The sequence below is a fragment of the Cannabis sativa genome, chromosome 2 (genome assembly GCF_029168945.1).
Source record: "Cannabis sativa cultivar Pink pepper isolate KNU-18-1 chromosome 2, ASM2916894v1, whole genome shotgun sequence".
NCBI classification, from domain to species: domain Eukaryota; kingdom Viridiplantae; phylum Streptophyta; class Magnoliopsida; order Rosales; family Cannabaceae; genus Cannabis; species Cannabis sativa.
In genome coordinates this window covers 3,405,458-3,419,165 of record NC_083602.1, presented here as the reverse complement: position 1 = coordinate 3,419,165, position 13,708 = coordinate 3,405,458, and the positions used below count along the sequence as shown (strand labels likewise).

General features: G+C 30.2%; 2 protein-coding genes across 2 annotated transcripts; one reads left to right on the top strand and one right to left on the bottom strand.

Annotated features, from left to right (window-relative positions):
• Window positions 1-4,334: 4,334 nt before the first annotated feature.
• On the bottom strand, window positions 4,335-7,870 carry LOC115720975 (probable dolichyl pyrophosphate Man9GlcNAc2 alpha-1,3-glucosyltransferase). The gene is made up of 7 exons (XM_030650201.2): window positions 7,752-7,870; window positions 7,268-7,670; window positions 6,746-6,929; window positions 6,562-6,669; window positions 6,130-6,291; window positions 4,930-5,182; window positions 4,335-4,832 (listed from the first exon to the last, which is right to left on the bottom strand). Exons 1-7 carry the CDS (start codon window positions 7,762-7,764, stop codon window positions 4,390-4,392), a joined length of 1,566 nt encoding a protein of 521 aa, XP_030506061.1. The 5' UTR covers window positions 7,765-7,870; the 3' UTR covers window positions 4,335-4,389.
• Window positions 7,871-9,143: 1,273 nt separating this feature from the next.
• LOC115719698 (peter Pan-like protein) lies at window positions 9,144-12,524 on the top strand. Its single transcript, XM_030648843.2, has 8 exons — window positions 9,144-9,324; window positions 9,513-9,579; window positions 9,780-9,962; window positions 10,746-10,976; window positions 11,084-11,176; window positions 11,288-11,475; window positions 11,646-11,839; window positions 12,027-12,524. The coding sequence occupies exons 2-8, from the start codon at window positions 9,562-9,564 to the stop codon at window positions 12,167-12,169; spliced, it is 1,050 nt and encodes a 349-aa protein (XP_030504703.1). The 5' UTR covers window positions 9,144-9,324; window positions 9,513-9,561; the 3' UTR covers window positions 12,170-12,524.
• Window positions 12,525-13,708: the final 1,184 nt, after the last annotated feature.

The window sequence follows — 13,708 nt, the reverse complement described above, 5'->3', positions numbered from 1 at the left end:
TAATTAATAATTTTGCCCCTGAACTTTTTACACTACCAAGTTGTACTCTCTATAGTATACTACTGGTTAATACCTTTTGAAATTTAACTTTAAGTAACTTAGTCTTTCCATCATATTCTATTCAAGTAGATGTAAATTAAATATCCTTCACACTTTTTGTCTTTTATTCTATTTTTTATTAGCGTAAAAAAAGTGAATGAATATTTAATTTGCATCTATTTATTAAATACCAACTACCATTTTTCTCTCTACTGTAAAAGTTATATTTTGATAGGGTATTATTAACAAGTCATGTACTATAAAAGGTATAACTTGGTAGTGTAAAAAATTTAGAGTTGAAAATACTATTTTTTTTTTTTTTTTGATATAATGAATTCATTGTTAGCTTATTTTTACAAGAATGATACCACATAGTATAGGAACAAATCTCATGTATCACTCGAGATTTATTTAAGAAATGTTATGAAATAATGGTATTGCGTTTCTTTAATCCATTTTGAATGAGTGAATTTAAAATTAAAAGATTTATAAATTAGTTATATTATTATTATTTGAAATCAAATGAATAACAGAATTCAAAGAAAGATCTCAAAATATAGGTTTCTAAGCCATGGTATTATATCTTTGAAAAAAGTGAGTGGTATTCTATCTTTGAAAAAAGTTTGAAGGCTTCAACTGATAAATATTGACAAAATCAACTAGGAATCAAATTTTGTTAATGAAAATAACAGAATTAATTCCTACTGTATGCAACAATTTTAACTAATATTTCATCTTCAAATGTTTCACATATATATATATAACAATATTTGTTTCTTCTATTTTTATGTACATATTTTTTTTTTTTATAATTTTAAATTACCGTCCAAGTGGGATGAGGAGATCAAGGAGGAAGAAGGTAGTGCAAGAATGCTTGATCGGTGGTTCGAGAGGTAAGACCCACTGTGGTGTTGTGCCATCGTCGGCAAAGCACATAACGAAAGAGAAATGAGTTGTTTCATCGGATTGTGTTTTGGATCTCCACAGATCACTCCTTAGCGTCTCTTATTATTATTATTATTGATTTTCTTCTTCATGCTTCTGTCGTTGATTTTCTTTTTTTTCATTATCATATGTTGATTTATTTGGATATATTAAAATTTTATTTGGTATCATTAGCAAATGATTTTTTTTTCCATGCATATTTTCTTTGATCTCCTAGTTGGAGTCTTTAATTTCGTGTTGCAGAAGTTTAGGCCTTGATCTGATTGGTTTTATTTCCTTATGGATACATTCCAAAGGAAGGGCTTATCGAATTCGGTGATGTATTGGACTTGTGGAGACTCTCAAGTAGGGATGCACATTTTCCCCATGGGGATGGTGCCCCGCGGGGACCCGCCCCTAATGGGGCAGGAATTCCCCGTCTAAATGGGGAACAAAGCGGGGACGGGGATCAAATTTTGTCCCCGAATGTTAAACGGGGCGGGAACGGGGATGACACTCCCCGCCCCAACGGGGACCCGTTTAATTTATTAATTATTTTTTATTAATATTTTATATTTTATAAATGCGTTTGTACTTTTTTTAGTATATTAATATCATTTTTACAATTTTTGAAGTTGTGTTTATGTATAATAATTACTACATTGAATAGTAAATAATATGTAATATTTTATCTTTTTATGTAATTTAATAATTTTATACATTTAATTTTTTAAAATAATTTTTTTTTTTTTACAATAGGGGATTCTCCGCCCCGTCCCCGCTCCATTAGGGGATTTCTCGCCCCGTTCCCGATGGGGAATAAGCGGGGATGGGGATTAAAATCCTTAACGGGGATGGGGACGGGGAGAGAACTCCCCGCTAATTCCCCGCCCCGTGTGCATCCCTACTCTCAAGCCCGTTGTTGCCGATGATTAAAGGTGGTAGTGAGAGTGGCGGCTTGAGTTGGGGTGTTCGGTGGCGCAAATTATGATTTTGGCAGTAATGGCTGAGATTTTTGCGGCATTGCCCTTTAACGTGTATTAATGGCAAAGATTTTTGGAGTTTTAGTTTTTGGGATTGCTTTAATTAATTATTCTTTTTAATTACACGTAATAAATATATATTATTATTTTAATTTATATTAAATTAAAAAAATATTAATATGGGAGCTATAAGTTCTGAGATATTTTTGGGCTTATTTTGCATTCATTATGTTTTTTTAGTAATGTTTGTTGAGGAGTCAACGATCTTTTTCTAGCATATTTGCATTATTTTTGTTTTTTAATGCATTAAGATTGATTTTAAATTTAAGTTTTGAATCCAATATATTTAAAGAAATGCATTTTTTATATTAATTTTAAATTAATTAATTGTAGTAATAATTATTTATAACATTATTAAATATATGGTAATTGTGGGAGATGTTTAAGAAAATCCTTTACATTTGTTGCATTATTATTTTTAATTTTAGTGATATTAAGTGAGACTATTTTCGGCCTGCTCTCATCTTCTTCTCAGCACCGGAGGCAAAGTTCATTCTGCAATTCTTTTATCTTGTTCTCTTTTTAATAAGATTAGAGTAAAGTTCTCTTTAGTTTTTTTATCATTTTTTTTAATCAATGAATTCGTGTAGGTTTGTTCTGTTCTAATCAATGTCAAAATATATGGAAAAAAATCTTTAAAGTTTTATATGGTGTTGTTTTCTTATAAGATCTACCATCAAGTTTTTTCTTTTGCATTTTAAATTTTGTATATTCTGTTTTTAATTTTATTATTATTCTTGTATAATCTTGTTTTGATAGTTGTAAGAGAAAAGAGTACGGAGCAAACTATAAAGTTTTCTTCAAAGAATTTGTTGTCCGAAAATTTCTTGTTTCTATAATGTTGAATTGTTATAAATGGGATATATTGTAATCTTTTTGTTATTGGTTTGTTCTATATTTGCGTCATTTTTATGGCTTTGGCGCCTTACAAGGCTATAGCGCCTATTATATGGCTGACCCCTAATTATTTAGGGTAGTTTGTTTAAAATTTTACGGCTTCTTGTATTGAAAATATAACAAAATGTTGGCACAATAAAATTGCAAAATAAACAAGTTATGCACTAGACAAATTTTAAGTTAAGGTATGATGTAAAGAAATTTTAAAGTGATATTTTAAAAATATTTTCAAGTGAAATAAGGTTTAAGCAGGATTAAGTTTAAACGATAATAGTTTTTAGCTGTGGTTGGTTCATATTTTTAGGAATTATTAGCAAAAAGGGAAAGTGGTGGAATTTAGTATTCAGATTCTAATATTATTATTTAAAATTAATCAAGTAATTTGAAGAATAATAAATATGAAGATATTGTAATAAAAGGAGGTGGGAATACTAATTGTCAAATGCGAATTTATTGTGTTTAGATATATTTGGGAAGTCAAATTTTATGGAATTTGATTTGTAACCTATGTCGTATAAGAATGTATCATTATAAATGTTTTATGGTGATACAATTTTTGGAAGTTTTACAACTTGTCTTTTAAAAATTAAAATAGGAATAATTATATCATAATAACTGAATTGGATAATTTTAAGTAATTTCAATTCAATATAGATTGATTTGATTATAATAAAGTTTTACCAGAAAAAAAAATATGTATAAAAATTATTTTTTTGGGATAAGCACAATAAAGAAAATTGTAATATTTTGGAAATGCGAACATTAATAATGAATTAATATGGTTGATTTTGGGAAAGATTATGAAATTAATGGGTCATTAATGCTTAATAATCAAGGTTATTTTGTTTCATTGTATTGAATTACACTAATCATTGATAATCAAGGTTATTGAATACATTATTCGTTGCTTACTTTATTATTGCGATAATTTTCAAAGTAAACTTTTGATATTCTATGGATGGGAGCATTGCAGGTTTTTGTTATTACTAAATTACATATCAAATTTTTTTAGGTTTTAGGGTCTTAGTAAGAGATAGTAATCCTAAGATGATGATGAAGTAAAATACAAGATTTTTTTAACGTCCAAACAAATTCATTGATTATCAATGATTAGTGTAATTCAATACAATGAAACCTACAACCACTGAAACAGTAAAATTGAATGAAATTAGACAAAAGTCCTTAAATTTAACAATTTCAATAGTTCAGGGAAAATTTTTAACGTCCAAACAAATTCAGGGAGCATGATTTGGTATATGTCAAAGTTCGAAAGAAAAATTTGCTAATTAGCCATTTTATTTTTCTGAAAATCACAATCAATGAATTAAAATACATTTTTTTCATGAAATTAGCTAAATAACACAATTCTTATTGAAATAGTGCTCCTCACAATATACGAGTATTTACCAAGTAAAAAAAAACCATACAAAATTTACACCAAGAAAAAGGGCTATGTTGATGATGATGATGAGTGTGTTGTTAAAACTCAAAGGAGTTTCTTTTCTTTATCTACCAAAACGGAGTGTTTCAACAACATCCATTGTTGAGCATTTGTGTAAAAAGCAAGAGATACAAATTGTGAGAAGCAAAGCAACATAACCAAAGCTTCGAAAAGATAAGGGTATCTATTGGGTGCAGGCAAGGTTAGGTAAACTATATGAAAAATGAGTGCACAGACAAGGAACAACGCTTTCAGACTCGATTCTAACGTTTTTGTTTCCTTCGTACCTCGAATTTGATTAGGCGAAGCGTAGTAGAGAAGGGAAAAGAGACCCAACAGAGCGATGTACGGTATAACTAGTTTGTCGCGAACTAGTAGAGGGAACATTGAGAATAAAGCATTGAGTGTGATCCAATTATAAAGGAAAGGCTCTTCTATTGCCAAAAGACTTGCTGGTAGAAGAGGCAGCAGAATTGACTTTTCATGCACTGTGAATTAAAAGCGCCAAAAGTGTTTAAAAAGGTTGTCTGTATCAATTTAGAAAAGCCAAGCCTTAATTGAAAATAGAAATTATAAATATCTGACCTTGGAATGAGAACAGGTAGAAGGAGAAAGCGCTATTGAGCAACCCGTAAAGGAAACCTCGTTTGCTGGGAGCCCATATCTGCTGAATCATTGAAGGAAGACAAGTGGAGATAGTTGCACCAAAACTGAGTAGCTTTAGTGTTGGTGTTGTGAACAGTTTCTTCCACTTGATAACAACCGAAGTCGTGCACCAGAAGTTAGCGACATAATCCTCATATAACCCTCTCTCGAAAGGAGCCAGACGAGAGAGAACCTGTATAAGATTGAAAAAGAACACATATGGAAAGAGCAACTTTGGTCAACTACTAAGGGAATAGTTAGCATGCATTTTCAAAGACAAAAGTAAAAACGAAGATAGAGACAGAACAAAAGGCATTAATAAAAATTGTGAAGATGACCGATAAGTAAGGCCCCAAAAATTTATTTCTACCCCAAATGAAAGAAGGGCATCTTCCACATCTTAAAAGGTTTTATTGTTTATTTTTCAACATAACATAAGACCAAAAAGTTGGCCAGAACAGAGACATCCATAATGTCTTCCTAAATCATTACATTCATTTGCTGCAAAACATTATGGCAAGGCAACCAGCAAGCCAAACCCAAGATACTATGAATTACTGTAACATTCTTGACAATAGAACCACAACACATGGACAATGCATAAAGATAATATGATTGCACATGACACTCCAGATAGGAGATCTGTATAGAAAATATTTCATGAGAAGTAGCCACCCAAACACTTCCACAGATAAATAAGCAAGATCTGGTATCTGCAACTTAAGACACCAAACATATCCATTCCAGAGCAGGGTACTAAAGTCAAAAGATAAAACTATGAATGAAAAATAGGAGTAGAATGTTCGGTTCAAAAGGATTAGTGATTAAATTCATAGTTTGAAATTTTACAATAGAACCAAGAAAGTGTCTACAGCCTGACAAAAAAAAATGTATACAGGATCTCAGCAAGCATAATATTATTTGTGGATTATTTATCCATTGCAAACCAAAATGATGGAGAGTTTTAGAATTTCAAAAGCCTCCATACATGAAAGAATATATTATTTGATGCATAAAAAACCACCCTACAGGCCCTGCAAATGACTATATTATCAAGTAAGTTATGGCAATGACCCGAGAGTCCAATTAATCACTGAAAGTTACGTCTTCCATTCATTGCTCAAGTAAATTGATGCTTACCTGCAAAAAGGCTTCCATGGAATGGATATACGGCCACCAAATAAGAGAAAATGTTCCAACGACCACAAAGCCAAGTTTAAGCACTTCAAGAAGTGGATTTGAACGCTTTAAACATTTACCCAATAGATGGCTGAAAAATGCAGGTGCAAAATATGCACTCATCTGCCAAGGGCAAAGATTAGAAGAATAAACCTCATAGTAAAGGGCTTGCTTCACAACATATTCGGGTTTTAGCCAATATTAATTTGTGCATTGCTTCTTTTTCTCTACCAAAAGCTCAATCACCTTAAATTATTTAGTCCGGTGATTTTGTATATACATATTTCTTAATTTTGATAAATATCCATACAGGAGAACTGAACTTAATTTAAATTTGAGCAAAATATAAATCTAGTCATCTCTTAACATACAATAGCTTAATTGAAAAAGCACCTGCTTGTGATTGAGAGCAAGGCTGAACAAGAAACAAGCAATAAGATCACTGTTTGAGAGAATAGCAGCCACGGCACCAACGGTGAGTCCCAAACTGATGCAATTGTACTGAAAAAATATTAGTTAAGAATGAGAAACAAATTACAAATTTCAAAGCAGCAATGTAATACTTGAAAATCTATACCTGAAAATGACCATGATCGATTAGGATAAGACATGGGTTAAGCAAAACCATTGCAATATGCCAAGCAATCTCAGTTTTACGACTACTTTTTCGACCTGTATGATACACAAACACAAAATACAAAACTGAAGGGAAAAACACCAAAGCATCTGAAGATAACACTGTCCACCTCATAAGAAGCTTCCTGCAAAAAATAACATCCACCCAAAAAATAAAAATCCAGTCTTTCATTAAAAACCATTAAAGAAAAATGAAAATTTTCTTCCAACAATGAAAATTGAATTGGAAAAACAATGTAATAATGGGCCAGTTACAATACAATCCCCAAATAAACAAAACAAAAAAATCCAGTATTTCCTTTTTACCATTTGTTTTTGAAAAAACATTAAAAAAAAACGAGAATCTTCATAGCAAAATAATCACAAGAACTAATGCAACCTTAAGCTACGGCTCCTTGCTTGGATTACTGCAAACTTTCCAATGTTGAAAAACACACACACAATAATGGGTGAGAGCACATACCCTAAATAGGATTCATGGCCACGAGAAGTGAAAAGGGAAACAGAATCAGGGTGAAAGAATCTGAGAAAAAGGCCATGGAAGTAGCTCTGGTAAGCAGTGAGAGGAGGATAGTCAAGGCCCCAATAGCTTAAATCATTAGATGTACTGTTAGTATACCAATCCTTGATAGGAAGATTAAGAGTGATCTCCATCCAATGCCTCTGAGCTTCGAAATCCCCATACTTGGGAGGATTTGCTGCACCTGAATAAGGATGAACCGAAACAGCAAGTCTCACCAATAACCCAAAAACAGCAAAGCAAAGGAAGGAAGCCCAGATTCCGTTATTGACAATCCACCACCAGCCATCGTCCTCCACCTCTTCCTCAACAAATTTCTTTGTCTTTCTTCTCAATTCCTTTTGGGCTTTGAATCACAAACAACCAAAAGTTCAGAAATCGGCAAAGAACAAAGCAATGACGAGAGAGGGAGAAAGAGTGTGATTACCTATCGGTGACATTGAGAAGCAACAGATCTGAATTTTTCTCTTCCGACTGCTCTGCTACAAAAACCCCGCCAACCGGTTATACTATCTATATTTTTTTTGTAAGGAATAAATATATTTTTAAATGGCTAGTTTGATTTTTTTTAATGGTATTTATAAATTATTTTTCGAACTTTCAAATGTATTAAATCATGTATCGAATTTTTTTTAGGTCATTAATTTTTTTTTATTATTGAGATTATTAAATTTAAAGATTTTTGTCACTTTCTTCAATTTTATTAATATGATGATTATTCATGTATTAAATTATGCCTTGAACTTTTAAATCTACTAAATCGTGTCTCTCGAATTTTGATATGTACCAATTTTTAAACTTTTATCCACATCATACTTCTGTTTCTGTTCTGTTGATAAAATAACACAAAATTTATTTAATTCTAATAATTTCAATAATTTAAGAAAAATTTGTAATGACTTGAAAAATTTAGGGTCATTTATTATATTACATGTCAAAATTTAGAAGTCAAAAATCTTTATTAGTCTTTTTAAAACTCTCATTCTTATTATATTTTTTTAGAATAATTAATATATTTGCCCTTTAACTTTTCACACTACTAAATTGTGCTTTTATAGTATATGTCTCGTCAATAATACTTTTTGAAATATAACTTTTAGAGTAACTTATTCTTTCCATTATATTCTATTCAAATAGATGCAAATTAAATACTTTTCACGCTTTTTATTTTTTATTAGCGTAAAAGGGGTGAATGAATATTTAATTTGCATTCATTTATTAACTATCATCTATCACTTCACTTATTTCATGATAAAATTAAATAAAATGTGATAGAATGATTATGTTGCTGTAAAACTTATATTTTTATGAGATATTATTAACAAGTCGTAACTATAAAAGGCACAACTTAATAGTGTAAAAAGTTTAAGAACAAAAATACTAAAAAATACTAATTATTAGTATTAATTTTGGATAAAAATTCATATATACAATTGAATATAATAAAAATTGCAAAATAGTAATTTTTAAATTCTTCTTATACATTAATTTGTATAAGCAAAAATATACTAATACAAAATAATATATATACACTATATACTTTATATACTTTTTTAAATTGATGTTTTTAATTTTTACATTCTGTTTACTTTTTTTTTTCAATCATTTTATTAATTTTATTTTTATCATTTCACGAGTTTCCATTATACTCTAATCAAAATTTTACCTAAATTTTCTCAAAAATATACACATTCATATGAAAATGTGAGGATAATTTAAGTACAATACTCATAAAAAATAAATTTAAATTAAACTTTATTTAAATATAAAGTTAATTAATATATAAGAAAATAAAGGTATTTTTCAACTTCTCTAAATAATATAGCCTAAAATTAAATATAATTGAAGAGTTTGCCCTAGGGAGTGTTAAACCTAAAGGTTGGAGCTTTGCCACTGACCACATTCCTTGGTTTCCTTACTCTCACGGAGCTGTGTTCGACTCCACATTTTTGCTCTGCCGCAGATTCTCTTCCCTACTTTCCTTTCTCTCAACGCCATCGGTAATGCCATCCTCAACTTCTATCATCATCTCAGTTTCAAAACAAAGTATTTTGAAAACAGTAATCAATTCGTTTCGATTAGGATTGTATTGTACCAATTTACGTACGAAATGATTTTCAATTTATTTGTGTAGTATTGTTGCCCTATTGATCCTTATCGTGTTTTTATTATTGGTTACTTTGTTCAGATTGAGGTGTATTGAAGTTTAGGAGGCTCCACTTCTTCTTCATCGAGTTATGGCCCGTTTTGGAAGTGTAAGAGCTCCAATAGACATACATATGTGTTTTTGTATGAATATATTTTTGAGTTCAAGGCTGTCTTTGGTTTTCCAGGAAAATATGTATTTTCTTAGCAACCAAACAGAGTTAATATAGCTGTAATGGACTATGATTAGGGCTTTATAATGGGTTCATGCTAATTTTGTTTTTTTAATTTGTAAATACTAATTTAACAGAAAAAGAAAAAGGGGTTTGTGAAACCCATTATGAAGAAGAATCAGGCTACTGTGGATCATATCACAGGGGATAAGATTCCAAAGAGCTTTGTTTTTGCTAGAGGTAAATTGCCCGGTCCTCTCAGGATGCTTCAAATGGATTTGAGAAAGCTCATGCTTCCTTATACTGCTCTCAAGCTTCGGGTAACACTCATCACTTTGTAGTTTTTTGTATTTCTCTTCACTGTTGTTCTTTAGTCTCTTTGGGAATAGATTTGAAATGCATCTGAATACTTACTAAGATAGTGAAATAGAAAGCCTCCTATTTTTGCTATTAACAAGTATGATTCTGAGGTATTATTATAAATATGGAATTTCTTCTATTGCTGTGAATATTCAAATTGATGTACTTTTAAGAGTTGAGTGAATATTTGACAAAATGTCTGGAAGGAAAAATTAATATATTTGATGTTGGGTTACTTTCATACTAATGAGGATTAGTCATAAACTTGTACTTAATGAACTTGCCATCCCCAACAGATGAAGACCCTCCGTTTTACCCGCTTCTTCTCAGTCCACCAATATATTGTTTTGCAACATTAGATTATTAAATGAATGTGTTTTAAAAAATTATAGTAAATTCTGTTTCAAAAAACAAAACAAAACAAAAAAGTATGTTATGTCATCTATTAGTTGCTGTGAGTCTTGTTATTCTCATTTTTCTTCACTCCTAGTAATATTTGATTTGACTGAGATCAACTAAATGAAAGACTCTACAGAGAAAAATAAGAATAGTAAGAGCAATAAATAAAATCAAATTAAGAATTAAGTTTAGAATATGCAAAAAAAAAGGTGACTCGGATGTTATAGTTTAGCTATGGCAAAGAGATATTTGGTCATACTATAACCTCAACTGGCATAAAGAGGCTTGGTTATTTTTCCTAGGATTTTAATTTAGCTTACTTTGTCCCCTTTTTCGTTTGGCAGGAGAAGAAACGGAATAATCTCAAGGACTTTCTAAATGTTGCTGGGCCAATGGGTGTTACACATTTCCTCATATTGTCGAAAACTCCATCTGCACCTTACTTGAGGGTTGCAAGAACCCCACAAGGCCCAACTCTTACATTTAAGATACAAGAATACTCTTTGGCAGTTGATGTTGCTAAATCTCAATTGCGGCCTAGATGTCCACACGATCTATTCACCAACCCCCCTTTGGTAATCTTATGTTTCTGAGTGTGCAATCATACTAGCTTGTCATTTTGATTTTGTTTTCGCTTTCTAGACTTTTTGTTATACTGTTTGTGATTACTTCTCCTCTGCAGATTGTTCTTTCTGGTTTTGGCACTGGAGAACAACATCTAAAACTTACAACTATTATGTTTCAGAACATCTTTCCAGCTATTGATATTAACACTGTGAGTTCTCTGAGTTTACGAGTCAAATTGGACCCAAGTTTATTTTGCCGTTATTTTTTTGATCTAAAAGAGTTTCTGGAAACTTATATGGTTTTCATGATAATGTTTCAGGTAAAACTTGCTTCCTGCCAGAGAATTGTGTTGCTCAATTACAACAAAGATACTAAACTCGTTGACTTTCGGCATTATTCCATTAGGTTGCAGCCAGTTGGTGTCTCCCGTAGAATTAGAAAATTTGTGCAGAACCATCAAGTCCCTGATCTTAGAAATCTTCAAGATGTTAGTGACTTTATTACAAAGTAAGGATTCTGGATTTTGTTTTTTCAAATGCGTACTTAGAAAAGTAAATTTCACTTGCAGAATGGAAGCATGTTCCAAAAGCAAACCACTTCATATATGCTTATTAGAACATTCTCTTTCGAATGAATAATAAACAAGTCTTGTCTTGTCTTTTTCTTGATATCTGAAGGGCCGGTTATGGATCAGAAAGTGAAGGAGATGATGAAGCAGCCACAGTAACTCTGGCTAGTGATATTAGCAGGGTTAATCGAGCTTCTACTAAAAGTGCCATCAAGCTTCAAGAGATTGGACCGAGAATGACTCTTCAACTCATGAAGATCGAGGAAGGATTGTGTTCTGGAGGAACTATCTTCAGTGAATTCGGTATATTGGTTATTTTTTTTTTCATCTGTTGTTCCCCTTAGAAGAGAAGAACATGAAAGAAATCATATTGCAAATTACATTTTCGACCTCATTTCTTGGAAGTGTTCTGTTTTCTTGAGGCATATTGCACTATTTTTTGCTCTCCTAAACCCATGCTTGAATTTGATTGTTTGCTCCTTTTTAATAGGAGATGGTGATGGCAAGAAAAAGCAAAAGGCCCAAAAAGAAGAAAGCGAAAACGATGAAGACGACGATGATGAGGAAATGGATGAAGAAGACGACCAGGAAGAAGAAAGTGAAGAAGAATTTACTGATGTCAAGGAAGACTAATGGCTTTATCATAATGGTGAGCAGTTATTCTCTCCATTCTTATAAAGGTATGCGCGATACCATAAATTTTGAGTATTTTAGCTAGCTTTCGAGGAGTTTAGGTAGAAATGTAAAGCGACCATCTAAGTAGACGGTTCCGCTCATTACCCTGTATTTTTCTAAATGTTTGTTTTATTCAAGTTAAGGAAGCTCGATTGTTTTTAAGTGGAAACTATATTTTCTTCTGCTTTCTATATCTTTTTCTCAATTTTTGTTGGCTTGGGCCTTGGGGAAAATTGGTAGATGTGAGACTTTATGTAGGTGTAGGTGATTCCCATTGAACTTGTATAAAGATTATAAGAAAACTTGTTGCAAATTTCTGAGTCTACAAGTATATTTATTAATTAATGACACAAGCATTTAAAATGTAGTGGTAGTGGGACACTAAAGAAAATTTTCTATGCTTTAAGAGCCTATGAAAATTGAGGTTTGCTTGGTGACATAAACATTTGAAATGATAAATGAACCAATTTTAATAGTTTTTTTAGGCTACTTTAGTTTAAAAGTAATATTTTTGGGATTCTTTGTGTACTAAGTAAAATGACTTTTTTTAACTTTTAAAATCATTTTCTTTTTTTTTTTTTTGGCTAAAAAGACAACTTCATTAAAGTAATTATCAAAGAAAGTAGTAGTTAAAGCCCAAATAGGAAGAAATCTTGCAACTAATAGAAATGGTTTTAAGAGCACTCACATCATATGCTTTAAAATTTAAAATATTTAAAAAATTAAACTAAAAACACGCCATATCAAAAGTTCTAAAGTTTAAATTTTTTCTTTATTTTAAAGCTTCTTTAAAATTTACTATTTATACTCTAATATTATTTATTACTCTAAATATATTTTATTAATTATTTAAAATTTTAATTTTATTTTTTATATGGGGATATATGTAAATATTAATGTTATATGTGGAAGATTTAATATCTATTCAAATTTTAAATTTCAACTAACTATCAAATTTTAATATTATTTTAAAAAATATTTTAATAATATGAATAACTAATTAGATTAATAATAAATAATTAATATTTATCTAATCTCATAATTTAAATTAATAAAATATGATAAAATAAAAAAATTTGGAAGTTGAAATTATGTGAGGATTTGAAATTATCTAGATTAATTTTTCAAATTTTATTATTATTTTAATATCAAATAAGACCTTTTCATATAATATTTAAATTAATTAAAATATGTACAATATGTAATTATCTTATCTTGTAATTAAAATAATACATAATTAAATTTAAAAAATAACAATAATAGTAAATTTGTAGAAAAAAAATTATTTTTCAAATTTAAGGTTTCCTAAAATCTAAAATCAAATTTAATTAATAATAACATTAATTAAAATTAATTTTCATTTGATAATTAGGTTTAAAGTTTGAAAATAAGAATTTACTCAAAATTTTGCTAAAATTCGAATTTTATTTTTTCAAAAATTGATTTTTTATAGTTGAAATTTGTAAAAATTCGGACAGTCAGCATTACATACTCCCC

What these genes read in the sequence shown, in the direction of transcription:
- LOC115720975 (XM_030650201.2), bottom strand. An exon ending in TCGATCATGGTCATTTTCAG is followed by an intron (nt 6,670 to 6,745) that starts GTATAGATTTTC and finishes ATATTTTTTCAG; the next exon opens with TACAATTGCATCAGTTTGGG. An exon ending in CTACCTGTTCTCATTCCAAG is followed by an intron (nt 4,833 to 4,929) that starts GTCAGATATTTA and finishes TTTAATTCACAG; the next exon opens with TGCATGAAAAGTCAATTCTG.
- LOC115719698 (XM_030648843.2), top strand. An exon ending in ATACTGCTCTCAAGCTTCGG is followed by an intron (nt 9,963 to 10,745) that starts GTAACACTCATC and finishes TTCGTTTGGCAG; the next exon opens with GAGAAGAAACGGAATAATCT. An exon ending in CAGCTATTGATATTAACACT is followed by an intron (nt 11,177 to 11,287) that starts GTGAGTTCTCTG and finishes ATAATGTTTCAG; the next exon opens with GTAAAACTTGCTTCCTGCCA.